The sequence below is a fragment of the Nicotiana tomentosiformis genome, chromosome 2 (genome assembly GCF_000390325.3).
Source record: "Nicotiana tomentosiformis chromosome 2, ASM39032v3, whole genome shotgun sequence".
NCBI lineage: Eukaryota > Viridiplantae > Streptophyta > Magnoliopsida > Solanales > Solanaceae > Nicotiana > Nicotiana tomentosiformis.
In genome coordinates, this window is record NC_090813.1 from 77,103,754 (window position 1) to 77,118,307 (window position 14,554).

A 14,554-nucleotide genomic window follows, 5' to 3' on the forward strand; every position below is an offset into this window, starting at 1 on the left:
CTATTTCCATATTAAATGTAATATCTCATTTTGTATCAAATTAGATCACATATCCTTGAAACCACGTATAAATTCAATTGTTATCCGATCTTTGAGGTAAACAAAAATATTTGACATTTTAGAAAAATAAGGAGCACGTGTGCGTATTAATCACATTCATTTTCTTCAACATTTATATATTTATTGGTGGAGTTTTTTCCAAAAACCCGCGTAAGATAACTCATTTAGGATATCGAAAGAAAAAATTGCAATTAGCTGATAGATAAACAAAACATTGAGTACTTGTAAACAAGTACATTTTGCAAATAAAGCTAACATCCCAATCCCAAACATTAATTTCTCATCATTAATTCTACTACTATTATAACTGCAGAATTTAGCTGCATAACAAGGTCTTTCACATGACTCATCACAACCAAACACTAACACAGCCAAAAAAAAAAAAAAAACCCCCTCTCACATATAATTATATAAAAGTAATACTTAGTAACTTACTATCTAAGGGCATGCTCATTCATGTTATTTATGTAACATTTTTCTTTAACAGTAAGCAACACATTTCTTCTTGCAATCCATTGTACAGCCACCAGATCCACCACCATAACCATACCCTTTTCCCTTACTGCTGTATGATTTGAAACATTTTGCTGGACACCTAAGTTTTTTCCCTAAACATGGACCTTTATCCTTACACACAACAGTTGGTCTTATAATTCCACCTTTTGCATATCCACCTTTTGGGCCTCCAATTCCACCTCCATATCCTCCTCCACCAAATCCAGGTATATTAAACCCACCTCCAGGCCCAAAAATCCCCCCAAACGGCCCACCATCGTTATCGTTTCCATTCCTGGCTCCGCCTCTAACTGTTTTCTTGGTTTTTTCGACGTTTTCGGGGGTGTGTCTAGTAGCAAAGGAGAAAGTGGCTGTGATGAGCAAGAAAGCTAATAGAGTGAAGATGGTTATGGAGTTTTTTGTCTTCATTTTTTGTTTTTTGGCTAGGAGAAAGAGAGTAGAAGAATGAGTATTTATTATGGGAAAGAGGTGGAAAAGCATTGAAGAAAGGGAGATAGTTATAAGTGGATGGCAGTTGGGGATGCTTGCATGAAGACTTTATAAGAGTAGGGTGGGTGGAATTTAATACACAGCATTATATTATGGATATCGAGTATCCCTGTTTTACTGTGTGTTTTTAATGTGTGTTATGAGGTGTCAACATGTACATATATTTGTGTAGATGTAAGGGACTTGCCATCGAGTCGTGTGATAGGACAGTTAGGTTTCTTAATCCTTAACTAAAGGTTTTGAATTCGCATTTTGAAAATTAAGATTTTTTCTAATGAGAAGTGTTTTACCCCATTATGAGTTTAGTCAACCTGAATCTGAATTAATTGGATTATTTAGAGATTTGGTATGAAGTAGGGGAATATAGATGTGGAGCCATGGTAGACGATAGGGATGAGAATTGAAGAACAGAGTGGACTCTAAATTTGACACATTGGTGATGGTTGTGAATAGACCTAATAATAGTGCTCTTTCCCTACGAAAGGTAGAGAGTTAATTTCACATTACTATTAGAATAGACAAAAATAAAATATGGTTGAAATGAGTCAAAATAAAGGTTGATTAAGAAACATATATTTGTAATTCTCTATATTATAACTTTTATATATGAACTGCCCCCTTCAAATTTGTCCCCAATCTGTTATTGTTCAGATAGTTAAGCAATTCTTTTGTACTAATTTTTTAATTATTTGTTAAATTTGGAAACACGTTAGGGTACTCTATATCCCCACCACCACCCCAAAAAAAGATGGTGGTTTAGGTTGGAACTCTTTGAATTTATTGTGGCCAGAAAAGCCAACTCACATGAAATTGTCCGAATGATACTTCAGTATTCCAAACTTTATCTGATGTAACAATACTTGTCATACATTATTGATTTACTAAAAAGGCAGTTTCTTAACGAAGCAAATCCCTAAAAACAATAATTTAAAAGACAGAAAACGAGAAATATATCAAAAGAGATTTGAACCTATAAGGGATAATTTATTTCCTTTATTTGGTTTAAAACTGAGATATAAAAAGAAAAACTTGATAATTAAGAGAATCCAACACCCTAACTATTACATTCCCACTTCAAAATCATTATAACAAGTGCAGTTTTTTTTGGAATAGAAGAGAAAGAAAAGGGAAAAAAACAAAAGAAATAGCTACATTGAGATGTCATCTTCAGCTAGTGAACAAGCTGAGGACCTTTGTTTGGAAGAAACTGCAGGTTACCATTTGGTCAGGAAATGCTCCAAAAACCCATTGGTACCATACAACAGTAATATAGGTTTTATAGGAATATAGAATGAGCCCCAAAATTAATGCATCTATACTCTTATACCTTTGGCTTTCTATCAAACTTAAAGTCAACAGTCGAAATCCTTTTCCATTCATTCCTTTGGCTTTATTATTTGTTTTTTACCACTTGCTTCCTTTTTGTACAATTTGAATTTGAATGAGAGTCGAAATCCTACAAATAACATAAAAACACGAGTTAGCTTCTAAAGTTTGTAATGTTGTACAAGTGATGAAGTATATAAACCAAAGCTAGATGTGAGGTCATGGACTAGAACTGGAAATGTGAGTCTAATTGCATATTAGAATGTCAAGTGTGATATCGACTTGTTGTAATTATTATTTTTAGGAGTAAAAGTAAATCATTTGTAAATTTCTGCGGTGACAGTTCCATTAAGAAGTTACAATCCGAACTGAAATGTTCAATTATAGTTATAAGTTACAACGATCGAAAAGGAGGAAGATGTGATTTATTTATATTTGCAACTGATGAGATATTCAGGAAAATCCACTCACATGGTTCAAAAGATTAATATAATATCTTGGAATTTCCTTCAGAGAAATCAATCTGCCTAAAAGTTGATTTTACTGTACAGAATGAATTCATGGTTCAACAATCAGTACCCAAAATTGCAGTATAATGCTATGATTTATTTATATTTGCAACTGATGAGCCTTATGCACACCATTTGACAACATTTGGGCTGAACATTTTTTAAGTAACATACAGTAGGTTAAAGGCTAGAGGAGTTCCAGCTAGCATCTACAGCCCGGATGATCTTTTCGTGTAGTTTGGCTCCAGCGCAAGCAATTATACCTCGATCAAGTCCTTCTAAGTATACGCCTTTGGAGAAGTCTAGCGGCCGCCCTCCTGCATCTGTCACCACACCGCCGGCTTCTTCAATGATAAGAACACCAGCTGCATGATCCCATATTTTCTCCTTGTAACCAGCCCTTGCAAATTTCATGAATATCTCAGCATCTCCTCGAGCTATGGCTGCATACTTCACCATGCTATATACACGTAATGGCTGGTTCCTGCAGTTGATATGCTGTCAGCAAGCTTTAAAAGACATCTGAATGCATGAACATATTACTTAAAGATGCAGAGTAATTTCCGTGAACACATTTGTAGCTGTCACGGGTAAAGAGTAACAGGAAATAGAGTACAAACGCTCAGAGAACTTGAAAGCAATCGTAAATATAGCATCTTCAAAGCTTTGTGCGCAGTGTTGTCAAAGGTTCAATTAAGGCGCGCTTAAGCCTAGAAGCTCAAGATAGGCGCTTCGCCTCACCTAGACTGCACTTCGGTGTTGGCAAGGCACTAAGGCGTGCGCCTCATTGCCCAAAAGTTCTATCTTGCTAAGAGCGGTACTAAGCAACTAAGTTGCTCCGACACGACAGTTTAGGTGCCGCATCCGTGTCGACACGACACTAATATGGGTGTGGGTATGGGATCCATTCCCGATGTGGTCAAACAATTTTGGGTACTTTGACCACGACAGACGGAAAAACTTCGAGATGAGATACAATTTGATTTCCGAAATCAGAACCAAAACTTGGGTAAATTTGAAGAAAATAGCATACCTTGTCTAGGAAATCAATCCTTTACTTATCTATAACTTGAGAATAAAAAAGAAATTCATAATTTACAAGCTATAAGTAAGTATTCAACAAAATTTCACATAATTTAGAGATATTTTTATATTTTTAAATTATTTTTAATCGGATCCTCGCACCCGTATCCGTACTAGGATTCGTATCCCCGAATTTTAGAATTTACATCTCGAATGATCCGACCTTTAGATCCGTACCCGTGTCGGACACCCGCACCCGTGTCCGAGCAACTTAGCTAAGCAATAGATATGATTGGCAAAAGGATATATGAATTGTTAAAGAAATTATTCTGAATGAAGTTGTTACTTTTTCTTGCATTACATATAATATATTAACTTTTATTGGTGTACCTTTTTTAACTAAAGTCCATACTTTAATTACGCTTAACGCTTAATGCCTCGATAGACCTAGAATGCTTTTTAACGCTTTTCGTCTTTGACAACACTATTTGTGCGTTGTCTTTAAGTCAAGGAGATTAGCTTTGGAATACAAGAGAGAATTCTGAGAGATACTTACCTAAGTCCAACACTATGAGCCAGTCCTGCTGTGAATGAATGGCTTGAATTTGCTATCTCAACTGGTTCACAAAAGGTAGCCAATGCTGGATTATCTATGGAGGAGACTTTGATTTGCTTTGCAGAGTTTGGCCACACAAAGTTCTTTTCTCCATACAGTAATGGTTGCATCCAAGCCTTGCCGCCACCTTTCCTTGCATAAAGTACAGAACCTCTATCCCCAGATACAGATGTTTGGGAGGTCAACCTAGATAAGATTCTCCGATAACCATTTTGATAACTAAGCCATTCCTTCTTCATAGGGTAATTTGGACACCCGAGAACCCCAAGCACAGGTTCTCCATCTTCTATCAATGCCAAAGCAATGGCATATTGATCTCCACGTACAAAACCCAATGTTCCATCAACAGGATCCAGTACCCAAAACTTGCTACCTCTGACGCCGGCCAAGTTGCACCGACTTATGGCCGCAAGAACAGATTTAGCATCAAGATCAGTACCAGGACCTTTCAGTCCAAAACGGGGTGCATCTGCTAGACACTCATTCACGGTTCTCACTACTGCTTCTAACAGGCCAACCGAGCTAGCCTTCGAAAGAACTTCCACATCTTCTTCAGCAACAATAGCTACATTCTCACTGCCAAAAGCCTCGGATAGTACCCAGCTGACAATTGCTTGGACACTCCAATCTAACAAGATCAAGATTAGCTGATCTTAGCATTTTGAGAACAAAAAGAAGATGTTGCAGTTTTCCTCAAGAAAATGGCTAATGCACCATCATCTTGGAAATGCACTCTTGAAGTGTCAAAAAGCTTATGACACAAACCAGAGCATGGCATCAGCAAATGAAGCCTAATCTTTTCAAGTTCTTAGAGCATTGGACCACAATTGCAGCTTATGCTACAAGGATTCTTAAGTCGAACTAGTGTGACATGGGTTAGGAACTTCATGCAGAGTTTCAAACTACAATAAAAATTGACATGAAGTAGACGTATCCATACTGGGTACTTCCCCACTCTTATTAGAATCGCACCTTAAATGATTTCATGCAACACAGGTTGCAGCTTGAAAGTGACAGATGCATTTTTAGATATAAAGCAATTGATGCCCAAACATTAAATTTTCTGCAGTCTGAGCCTGGGATATTTTATAATTCTGATTCTAGAATTCTCTTATCAACATATCTCGTTTGAAAATTATGTTCTTCCATTGTCAGTGTGTCTAACTTTGATAGCATAAATTCAGTCTATCATCATCAGCAGATTTTCATACTATAATTCATAAGAAGATAAATAATAACAGTAATATTGAGTTTACTACTGTCTCTCTTAAATTTTTCATAGAACAACTTATTACTTCTTTGAGTTGAAGACAACTGGACTTAATAAGCAGCTATGATTATCAAACTGTTCCTTTCACGATGGCCACATTTGGAGAACATCTGGTTGCCTCAATGTTGTCTGGTGACTTTTTGATTTATGTTAGTTTCCTTGAAACTTGGTGAAGTGACAAGAGGATGACAAAAGAAAGAAGACAATCATATGCATTTATTCATGGATTTTGATAACTAAATGATCATATATGAGTATAGCACAACATTTTTGTTGTTCCTCTTTTGGCTCTTCTTAATATCTGTCGACATACGTATTTGGATGGATCGGCCAGTCACCATAGAGCGAAAGCTCTCAATGACCTTGTAACGTGAAGTTATACCTTTCGCTCAAAGACTGCTTTATTAAAAGTCTACAAGATGTACAACATAGACTGATACATAGTACCTAGCGCACTATGTTGTCTTGAATCTTGCTACATTGCAAGCTCTAAAACCAATATACTTGAAAATTAGACCGGTTTAGTATGCTTTGGCTTCTTTGCCTTGCTTTAAATTCCAGACAACTTCTAAAGCAGTACAGAAAACCAAAAACAGTATGTTCCATTCCACCAGGAAAAAACATGATTTGGCTAGAGTCCCAAAAAAATATTGAATGGTATTCAAATATGATCCTGAGCTTAGATAAAAAACAGTCACTAAATGGATGTGTCCCTTACCATCAATTTGAGAAAATGATACCGGAAAGTCATTTCTTTTTACCATAGTACATATGTAGCAATAGTTTTCATGAAACAGACCATCAAACTGTAACCATGCCAAAGTAATCCTCAGCAATTTGCATAATTTTACCACAAATTAAACACTAAAAGATCAACGTACCCCTATGCTCTATTGATTAGTATTTTCTCCCTGGATTAAATGTACCAAAATACTGTTATCTTCTCTAAGCATTGTATCCAAAGGTTGCATCTTTTAGCCATAATTAAGATGCTAAATGCCACTACAGAAAGTTAACCCCCTTTCAAATTGAACTATTATCATACTTAAAATTCATTTTCAAGTATCTATCAAAGAATCCAAATCAACAGCACCCAAAATGATTACTTAAAAAGACGCAACCTTTTCCCTTTTCCCAAATTCATCTCTACAACTCAATTCACAAGTACAATCCTAGAATTGTCCCACGCTCATTTCAAAAAATAAAACAATAAAATAAAAACGTAACAACACAAGATAAAAGGATAAGGCATGCCTAATTACAAGTTAGCAAAAGCATAAGAATGGAAAAAGAATTACCAGCAATTGTGACGGGGGAATTATCTTCCTTAGAATGGACTTGTTCAGAGGTTTTAGAGAGCAAATTATCTTGAACTCTCTGACAAAGCAAGCAAGCCATATGTACAGCTCTTACTGCAATTTCCAGTTCTTTACAATACCCCTCTGGAATATCAGTTGAGCTAACTTCCAATTTACAATCTTCATCCATTGTAGATAGAAAATTGGTTTGACTACAACACTGAGAAAGAGAAATGGTTTGGTTAGTAAAACCAAAGCGAGAATTTTTCTTGGAAGAGAAGGAGAGAGTTCCTAGTATTTGGTTTTTGGGAAAAACATCATTAAACTTCCTAGAATGGAATAAAGTATGCGGGACTTTGATTGGAAAACTAGTAGCAGTACAAGTATAAGACATAATTGTTGGGATTTTTATAGATCAAGAAAGTAACACGCAGCCACTGTCTCATTCGCAAAGCGCAGAGCATATATGTGGTGAATTTTTTGGTTTCAATGATTAGTCTTGAATAACAATGACTTTTTTAGCGGACTCAAATTGCTTATATATATAGTCATAGACTCCTGGGCCCGAGGCGTTTGAGATCACATCAACAGCACCCCCAAAACAAAGTTTTAGAAAGACATTTATGAGAATATCTTTAGAATTAAATTTAATAATATTTCATTTTGAACAAGGAATTTAACATCTTTTATATGTCCTTTTTTGCCCCTTCCCCATCCCATTTCCCGAAAAAGATTATTTGGTGTGTGACACTAGTCCTGCGGAATCTCTTTTTTGTCTCACAATTTTGTGCACCATATTCCATTTTATACAATTGCAGGAAAGCGTATTCTTTATTGGTCACAAGTCACAACCATCATAGATTCGGCAGTAAGAACTAACAAGGTCTGCATTTGATTACGCCTGTGATTTCTTTGGGTTGTCCACTCGGTCAGTAATACTAATTTTGTTAATCGTTTGTCTTTTCTATTGTGAGTAAATAAAATACGTGTTGGGTTTAAGTTTGCGGTTATAATAGAGTGAATGGAAAATGAAATTTTGAATTTCATTTTGACAAAGGGACATTATCCAATATTGGAGGAGTAAAAGAGTTTTGATACATACAATTGCACGTCTTCTAGTCCTTAAAGAGTTAAGAAGAAGGCATATCTCGCGCCGTCGTCGCTCGGCTTGGCTTTGGCTTCGGATTTGATCAAATGATCTAATAGAATTTAAATTTGGCGGTTTGCATAAATGACCCATTTTGAGTTGCAGCCTTACATAAATACATGATCTTTCCCTCAGATTTTCCTTACGAAAATTCTGATTTTTCCGGGTTTGAAGTACCGCTACACCAGTGAGGGTAATCTGTTCTATCATGGGAGGAAATAATTTTAAACCTCGGTTACTAGGAGGAGATTAAGTTCCTTAAGGGAACACTGTAAATTCAGTGGGCTCGGATTAATTTCTGTTTTTCTACATTTCTAGTTTTTACGTTGATACTGATTTTTTAATATATTTTCGAATACAGATTACTAACAAGCTTAAGGAACTTAATCCTTTTTTGTTTTCTGTATTCATCTTATATTGTGTTTGTGGGAGACTAATTCTAGTAATTTCTACTCTCATTTTGGACTTCGAATTTTCTACTCCTTGGTTGAGATTAAAGTCCTTGGGACTTTCTACTTAATTACGAGATTAAAATCTTTGTGTTTTTTTACTCGATGTGTATTCGGTTTGAAGATATAAAATCTTCATCATGGTATTTAATTTATTTATGTTAAAGTTTATTCGGTTCGAAGATTTTAAATACTTCACCGTTAATTAATTTTGTTTATGTTTTGTGACTAACAGAAATGATAGAAGAAGGAACCCCCGTGGTTGGCTCTACGAGCAATTTTTCTACTTCCAGTCGTTTTATGCTACCCCCGGATTCGGCGAAAAAGCTCGAAGAAAATTTCGGGCTTGATTTCAAATGTTGGTAACAAAAGATGTTCTTCTATTTGAATACTTTGAGTCTACATAAGTTCATCAAGGAGGACGTTCCGGTTTTGTCGGAATTAACTCTTGAAAATGAACGTTATATTGTGACTGAGGCATGGAAGCACTCAGATTTCTTATGCAAGAATTACATTCTTAGCGGACTGGAGGATGATCCTTACAATATCTATAGTAATGTGAAAATTTCGAAAGAACTATGGGATGCATTGGAAAAGAAGTATAAAATCGAGGATGCCGGTTTGAAGAAGTTTGTTGCAACTAAATTTTTGGACTATAAGATAGTAGACAACAAGCATGTCATTACACAAGTTCAAGAGCTGCAAGTTATAATTCATGATCTCCTTGTTGAAGGTATAATCCGAGTTAATGCTTCTGTTAAAAGTATTAATTTTGTTACTAATTACAAATTTTTTAATTGAAGGTTTGTTTATCAATGAGGCATTTCAAGTTGCAGCAATGATTGAGAAGTTGCCTCCTTTATGGAGGGACTTTAAGAACTACTTAAAACACAGTCGTAAGGAGATGAAACTCGAAAATCTCATCGTTCGATTGAGGATCGAAGAGCACAATAAAGCTGCAGAAAAGAAGACACGTGAAAACTCAATAATTATGGGAGCAAATATTGTTGAGACTGCTCCAACTAATCCGAAAAAGAGAAAGAAGTCTTCTGGACCAAAGAACTATCCCAGCAAGAAGAAATTCAAGAGAAACTGCCACAACTGTGGAAAGCTTGGACACAAAGCTGCAGAATGTTGTGTTTCAAAGAAAGAGAAGAAAAAGGGTCAAGCAAATATGGTTGAAACAAATGATGATGTTGATGACTTATACGCTATGTTGTCTGATAACTTAGTGGAAAATTCTAAAGAGTGGTAGATTGATTGTGGAGCCACACACCATGTTTGTGCTGTTAAAGAAACATTTGCTATATGCTCCCGCTGGACCCGACGAGACCATTTTTATGGGAAATTCTGTAATGGCCAAATTTGAAGGTTATGGAAAGATATTCCTGAATATGATCTCTAGCAAGGTGGTGACTCTGAACAACGTTTGTCATGTTCCTGAAATAAGGAAGAACTTGTATTCTATTTCACTTTTCGTCAAAAACGATTTTAAATGTGTTTTTATTTTAGACAAAGTTGTAATAAGTAAGAACGGGGTGTACTTGAAAAAGGTTACCTTACTGAGAGCCTTTTCAAACTGAATGTAATAGTTGTTAACAATAATAAAATTTCAACTTCTTCTTACTTACTTACGTCAAATGATTTATGGTATTTACGTTTAGGACATGTCAATTATAGAACCTTGCGAAAAATAATTAATTTGGAAGTATTGCCTAAGTTTGAATGCGGCAAATCAAAATTTCAAATATGTGTGGAATCTAAGTATGGTAAACAACCTTATAAGTCAGTTGAAAAGAATTCAAATCCTTTAGACTTAATTCACATAGATATTTATGACATAAAGTCAATACCATCTCACGGTAGAAAGAAATTATTTCACAATTTTTATTGACGACAGTACTCGATGTTGCTATGTTTACTTACTTAATAGTAAAGATGAAGCAATCGATGCATTCAAGCAATACAAAAATAAAGTTGAAACACAATTTAACAAGAAAATCAAAATGAAAGAAGTGATAGAGGTAGTGAATACGAATCTCCTTTTGAAGAAATATGTTTAGAATATGAAATTATTCATCAAACAATGACCCTAACACGCCCCGATCTAATGGGATTGCTAAAAGAAAGAATCAATTATTAAAGGAGATGATGAACGCTTTGTTGATAAGTTCTGGTTTGTCACAGAACTTTGGAGGGGGGGTGGGGGGTGGGGGAGCATTCTTACGGCTAACCGGACACTAAATCGAGTACCCCATAGCAAAACGCAATCCATTCTATATGAAAAATAGAAATGAAGGAAGCCCAACTTGAATTATTTTAAAATGTAGGAGTGTTTGGCAAAAGTGTAAGTTCCTAAACCCAAAAGGGTAAAGATAGAAGCGAAAATCGTTGATTGTGTTTTCCTAGGATATGCAACCAATAGTAAAGCATATTGATTTCTAGTTCATAAATCCGAAAATCCCAACATTCATAATAATACAGTTATAGAATCAGATAATGCTGAATTCTTCGAAAATATATATCTGTATAAAAAAGAGTGTGAGTCGATTGGTGAAGGATCTAAATGACCTCGGGAAGAAACAAAAGAAAGTATGTATAATCAGGAGGATCCAAGACGTAGTAAACGTCAAAGAACGTCTACTTCATTTGGACCAGATTTTGTGACTTTCTTATTGAAAAATGAGCCTCGAACATTTAAAGAAGATATGTCTTCTTCCGAATTATTATTTTGGAAAGAGGCAATCAATAGTGAAAAAGAATCCATACTTAACAACCATACATGGGAATTGGTTGATCTTCTTCCAGGCAATAAATCGTTGGGTTCTAAATGGATTTTTTAGAGGAAAATAAAAGATGATAGTACTATTGACAAATATAAGGTAAGACTTGTGGTCAAAGGGTATAGACAACGAGAAGGTCTTGATTATTTTGATACATACTCTCCGGTTAGAAAAATTATGTCCATACGAACGTTAGTAGCATTAGCTGCGGTATATAGTCTTGAAATTCATCAAATGGACGTTAAAACGACATTCTTAAATGGAAATTTGGAAGAAGAAATTTACATGGAATAACCTGAAGGGTTTGTGGTTCCAAGTAAAGAAAAGAAGATATGTAGACTTATTAAGTCACTTTACGAACTAAAATAAGTACCTAAACAATAGCATGCGAAATTTGACCAAACAATATTGTCAAATGGTTTTAAGATAAATGAATGTGATAAGTGCATGTACATTAAAAATGTTCCAAATTACATAATCATTGTTTTCTTATATATGGATGATATGCTGATAATAAGTAATGACATTGCCAACATAAATACGACTAAGCGTATGCTAACTAGCAAGTTTGATACGAAAGACTTGGGAGTTGCCGATTTAATTCTAGGTATTAAGATCCATAAGACTCCTCAAGGTCTGGCATTTTTGCAATCTCATTACATTAAAACAGTACTTGAAAAATTCAAGCACTTAGATTTTAAAGTGACAAAGACTCCAATTGACGTGAATCTTGCATCTGCAAAGAACAAAGGCCAAAGCATATCACAATTAGATTATGCTTGTGTGTTGGAATGTTTAATGTATATCGTGAATTGTACTCGACCATATATAGCTTGTGCTATAAGTAAATTGATTCGATATACGAGTAATCAAGGTCAATCTCATTGGATGGCGATGAAACGAGTTTTGGGATATTTAAAATATACCCAAGACTTTACTTTGCTCTATAGTAATTATCCTGTGGTGATTGAGGGATACTGTAATGTAACTTGGATCACCGGTTCAACTGATTCTAAATCCACAAGTGAATATATATTCACTATTGGTGGAGGAGCGATATCTTGGAAGTCGTCCAAACAAACTTATATTGCCCGCTTTACAATGGAGGCTGAGTTCATAGCCTTAGATAAAGCCGGTAAAGAAGCTGAATAGCTCTGAAATTTCTTGGAAGATATTCCCTTTGGGCCCAAACCGTTGGCATCAATATGTATACATTGCGATAGTCAAGCGGCGATTGGAAGGACTGGGAGCGTTATGTATAATAGTAAATCTCGTCATATACGACGAAGACATAAAACCGTTAGGTAGATACTCTCTAGGGGGATTATTACAATTGACTACGTAAAGTCAAGCGATAATGTGTCAGATCCGCTTACAAAAGGCCTAACTAGAGAGGTATTTGAAAGATCATCAAGGGGAATGGGACTATAGCCGAGGACAAGTCATTGTGGTGATAACTTTACCTAGAAGACTGCATATCCCAAGATCTAGGTTCAAGGAGATCAAACAAAGTTATTAATGACGGTTCAACATTGTTAACTAAACTTTTTGGTCCATTCTCGTTATGAGACAATGTTCAGTACCAAGGATATAGCATTAAAATATTTTAATGGTTTCTAAATTTGATACGGGGTATATCAAAGAGTGTATCTATGGGATGACACATTTAGGAATCACCTATGTAAGTATGAAGTGTTAGCCGCTTCAAGAAGAATTTTGTAAGGCTAGTTCTCTACGCACTTATGAAACTAGGCGGTGTTCATGGCTGAAACAAACACAATAATGAGAACCAAAGACGGTTAAGAGTTGATTGTGTGACTTATGGTTGTCTAGGTATACACCAAAGTTCGACGGTTCAAAGATATCAAATCTACTGATTGACCGAGTATATCCGACATAAGTTCACTACGGAAAGTTCAAAGGGAAACCTACTTATCTAGATGCGATTAATTCTTGCTTGTAAATCACATAGTTTTTCATACATATTCCCGTGACATAGACATTCCCCATTCATGTGGGGGATTGTTGGGTTTAAGCTTGTTAGAGCTTAAAACAAAGTGAATGAGAAATGTAGGGAAAATAAAAATTTGAATTTTTCTCTTTGACAAAGGGACATTGTCCCATATTAGAGGAGGAAAAGAGTTTTGATGGGTATATATACAATTGCACTTCTTCTAGCTCTTAAAGAGTTGAGAAGAATGCAAGTCTCGCGCCGTCGTCGTCGCTCGCTCGACTTCGGCTATTTATTTGTTAATATTAAGATTAATGTAATATTAATTTAATCCAAATTGCCCTTTTTTGTAACGGTAAATTATTTTTTCTCCGTTTTGAATTTCCCGTTAGAATTTAAATTTTGCGGTTTGCGTAAATGGTTATTTTATAAAACAGCCATTTTGAGTTGCAGCCTTACATGAAGAGTTGCAACTCTTCAGTATTACCCAATGTTTTGGCTATAAATACATGATCTTACCCTCGGGTTTTCTTTACAAAAATTCTGATTTCTCCTCCTTGGTTCTGCATTGTTTTAACAGAAAGAAAGCAGTAAGTGTGATTTGCTACCGACCTTTGAGTTCGTTGGTCACTGGGGTTTGAAGTACCGCTACACCAGTGAGAGTAATCCGTTCTATCCTGGGAGGAAATAATCCTAAACCTCGGGTACTAGAAGAAAATTAAGTTCCTTAAGGAAATACTGTGAATTCAGTGGACTCGGATTAATTTCTGTTCTTCTACATTTATAGTTTTTACGTTGCTACTGATTTTTGAATATATTACTAACGATACATTACACCATAGTACTAACAAATCTCAATGTTAAAAACAAAACATTCTTAAATTGGAAAGTATTTCGGTTAGCCTGAATTTTTACGACTTATAGAAACAAAGTGATGTGTTTTCTGATATTATGATTATTTATCGTAGACTCGTGTACTCTCCATTGCTCCAAATAACCATTCTAGTTTAGTAATGTCTCTTGGAAGTAAAAACTGGATCTTGAATTCCAAACATTATGCCGTTTGAATTTAATTTATTTTTTTCGCCAATATTTTGGATTTTGAGAAGAAAAACGT

At 35.4% G+C, this 14,554-nt stretch overlaps 3 protein-coding genes across 3 annotated transcripts; 1 reads left to right on the forward strand and 2 right to left on the reverse strand.

Annotated features, from left to right (window-relative positions):
* Positions 1–540: 540 nt before the first annotated feature.
* LOC104096840 (cold and drought-regulated protein CORA-like) lies at positions 541–984 on the reverse strand. The gene has a single exon (XM_009603275.4). It carries the CDS (start codon positions 982–984, stop codon positions 541–543), a length of 444 nt encoding a protein of 147 aa, XP_009601570.2.
* Positions 985–2,863: 1,879 nt separating this feature from the next.
* Positions 2,864–7,622, reverse strand: LOC104096841 (3',5'-bisphosphate nucleotidase AHL-like). Its single transcript, XM_009603276.4, has 3 exons — positions 7,108–7,622; positions 4,480–5,167; positions 2,864–3,384 (listed from the first exon to the last, which is right to left on the reverse strand). Exons 1-3 carry the CDS (start codon positions 7,499–7,501, stop codon positions 3,081–3,083), a joined length of 1,386 nt encoding a protein of 461 aa, XP_009601571.1. The 5' UTR covers positions 7,502–7,622; the 3' UTR covers positions 2,864–3,080.
* A 1,453-nt stretch (positions 7,623–9,075) lies between these two features.
* LOC138905108 (uncharacterized) lies at positions 9,076–9,958 on the forward strand. Its single transcript, XM_070193610.1, has 2 exons — positions 9,076–9,436; positions 9,507–9,958. The coding sequence occupies exons 1-2, from the start codon at positions 9,076–9,078 to the stop codon at positions 9,956–9,958; spliced, it is 813 nt and encodes a 270-aa protein (XP_070049711.1).
* The last annotated feature ends 4,596 nt before the right edge of the window (positions 9,959–14,554 follow it).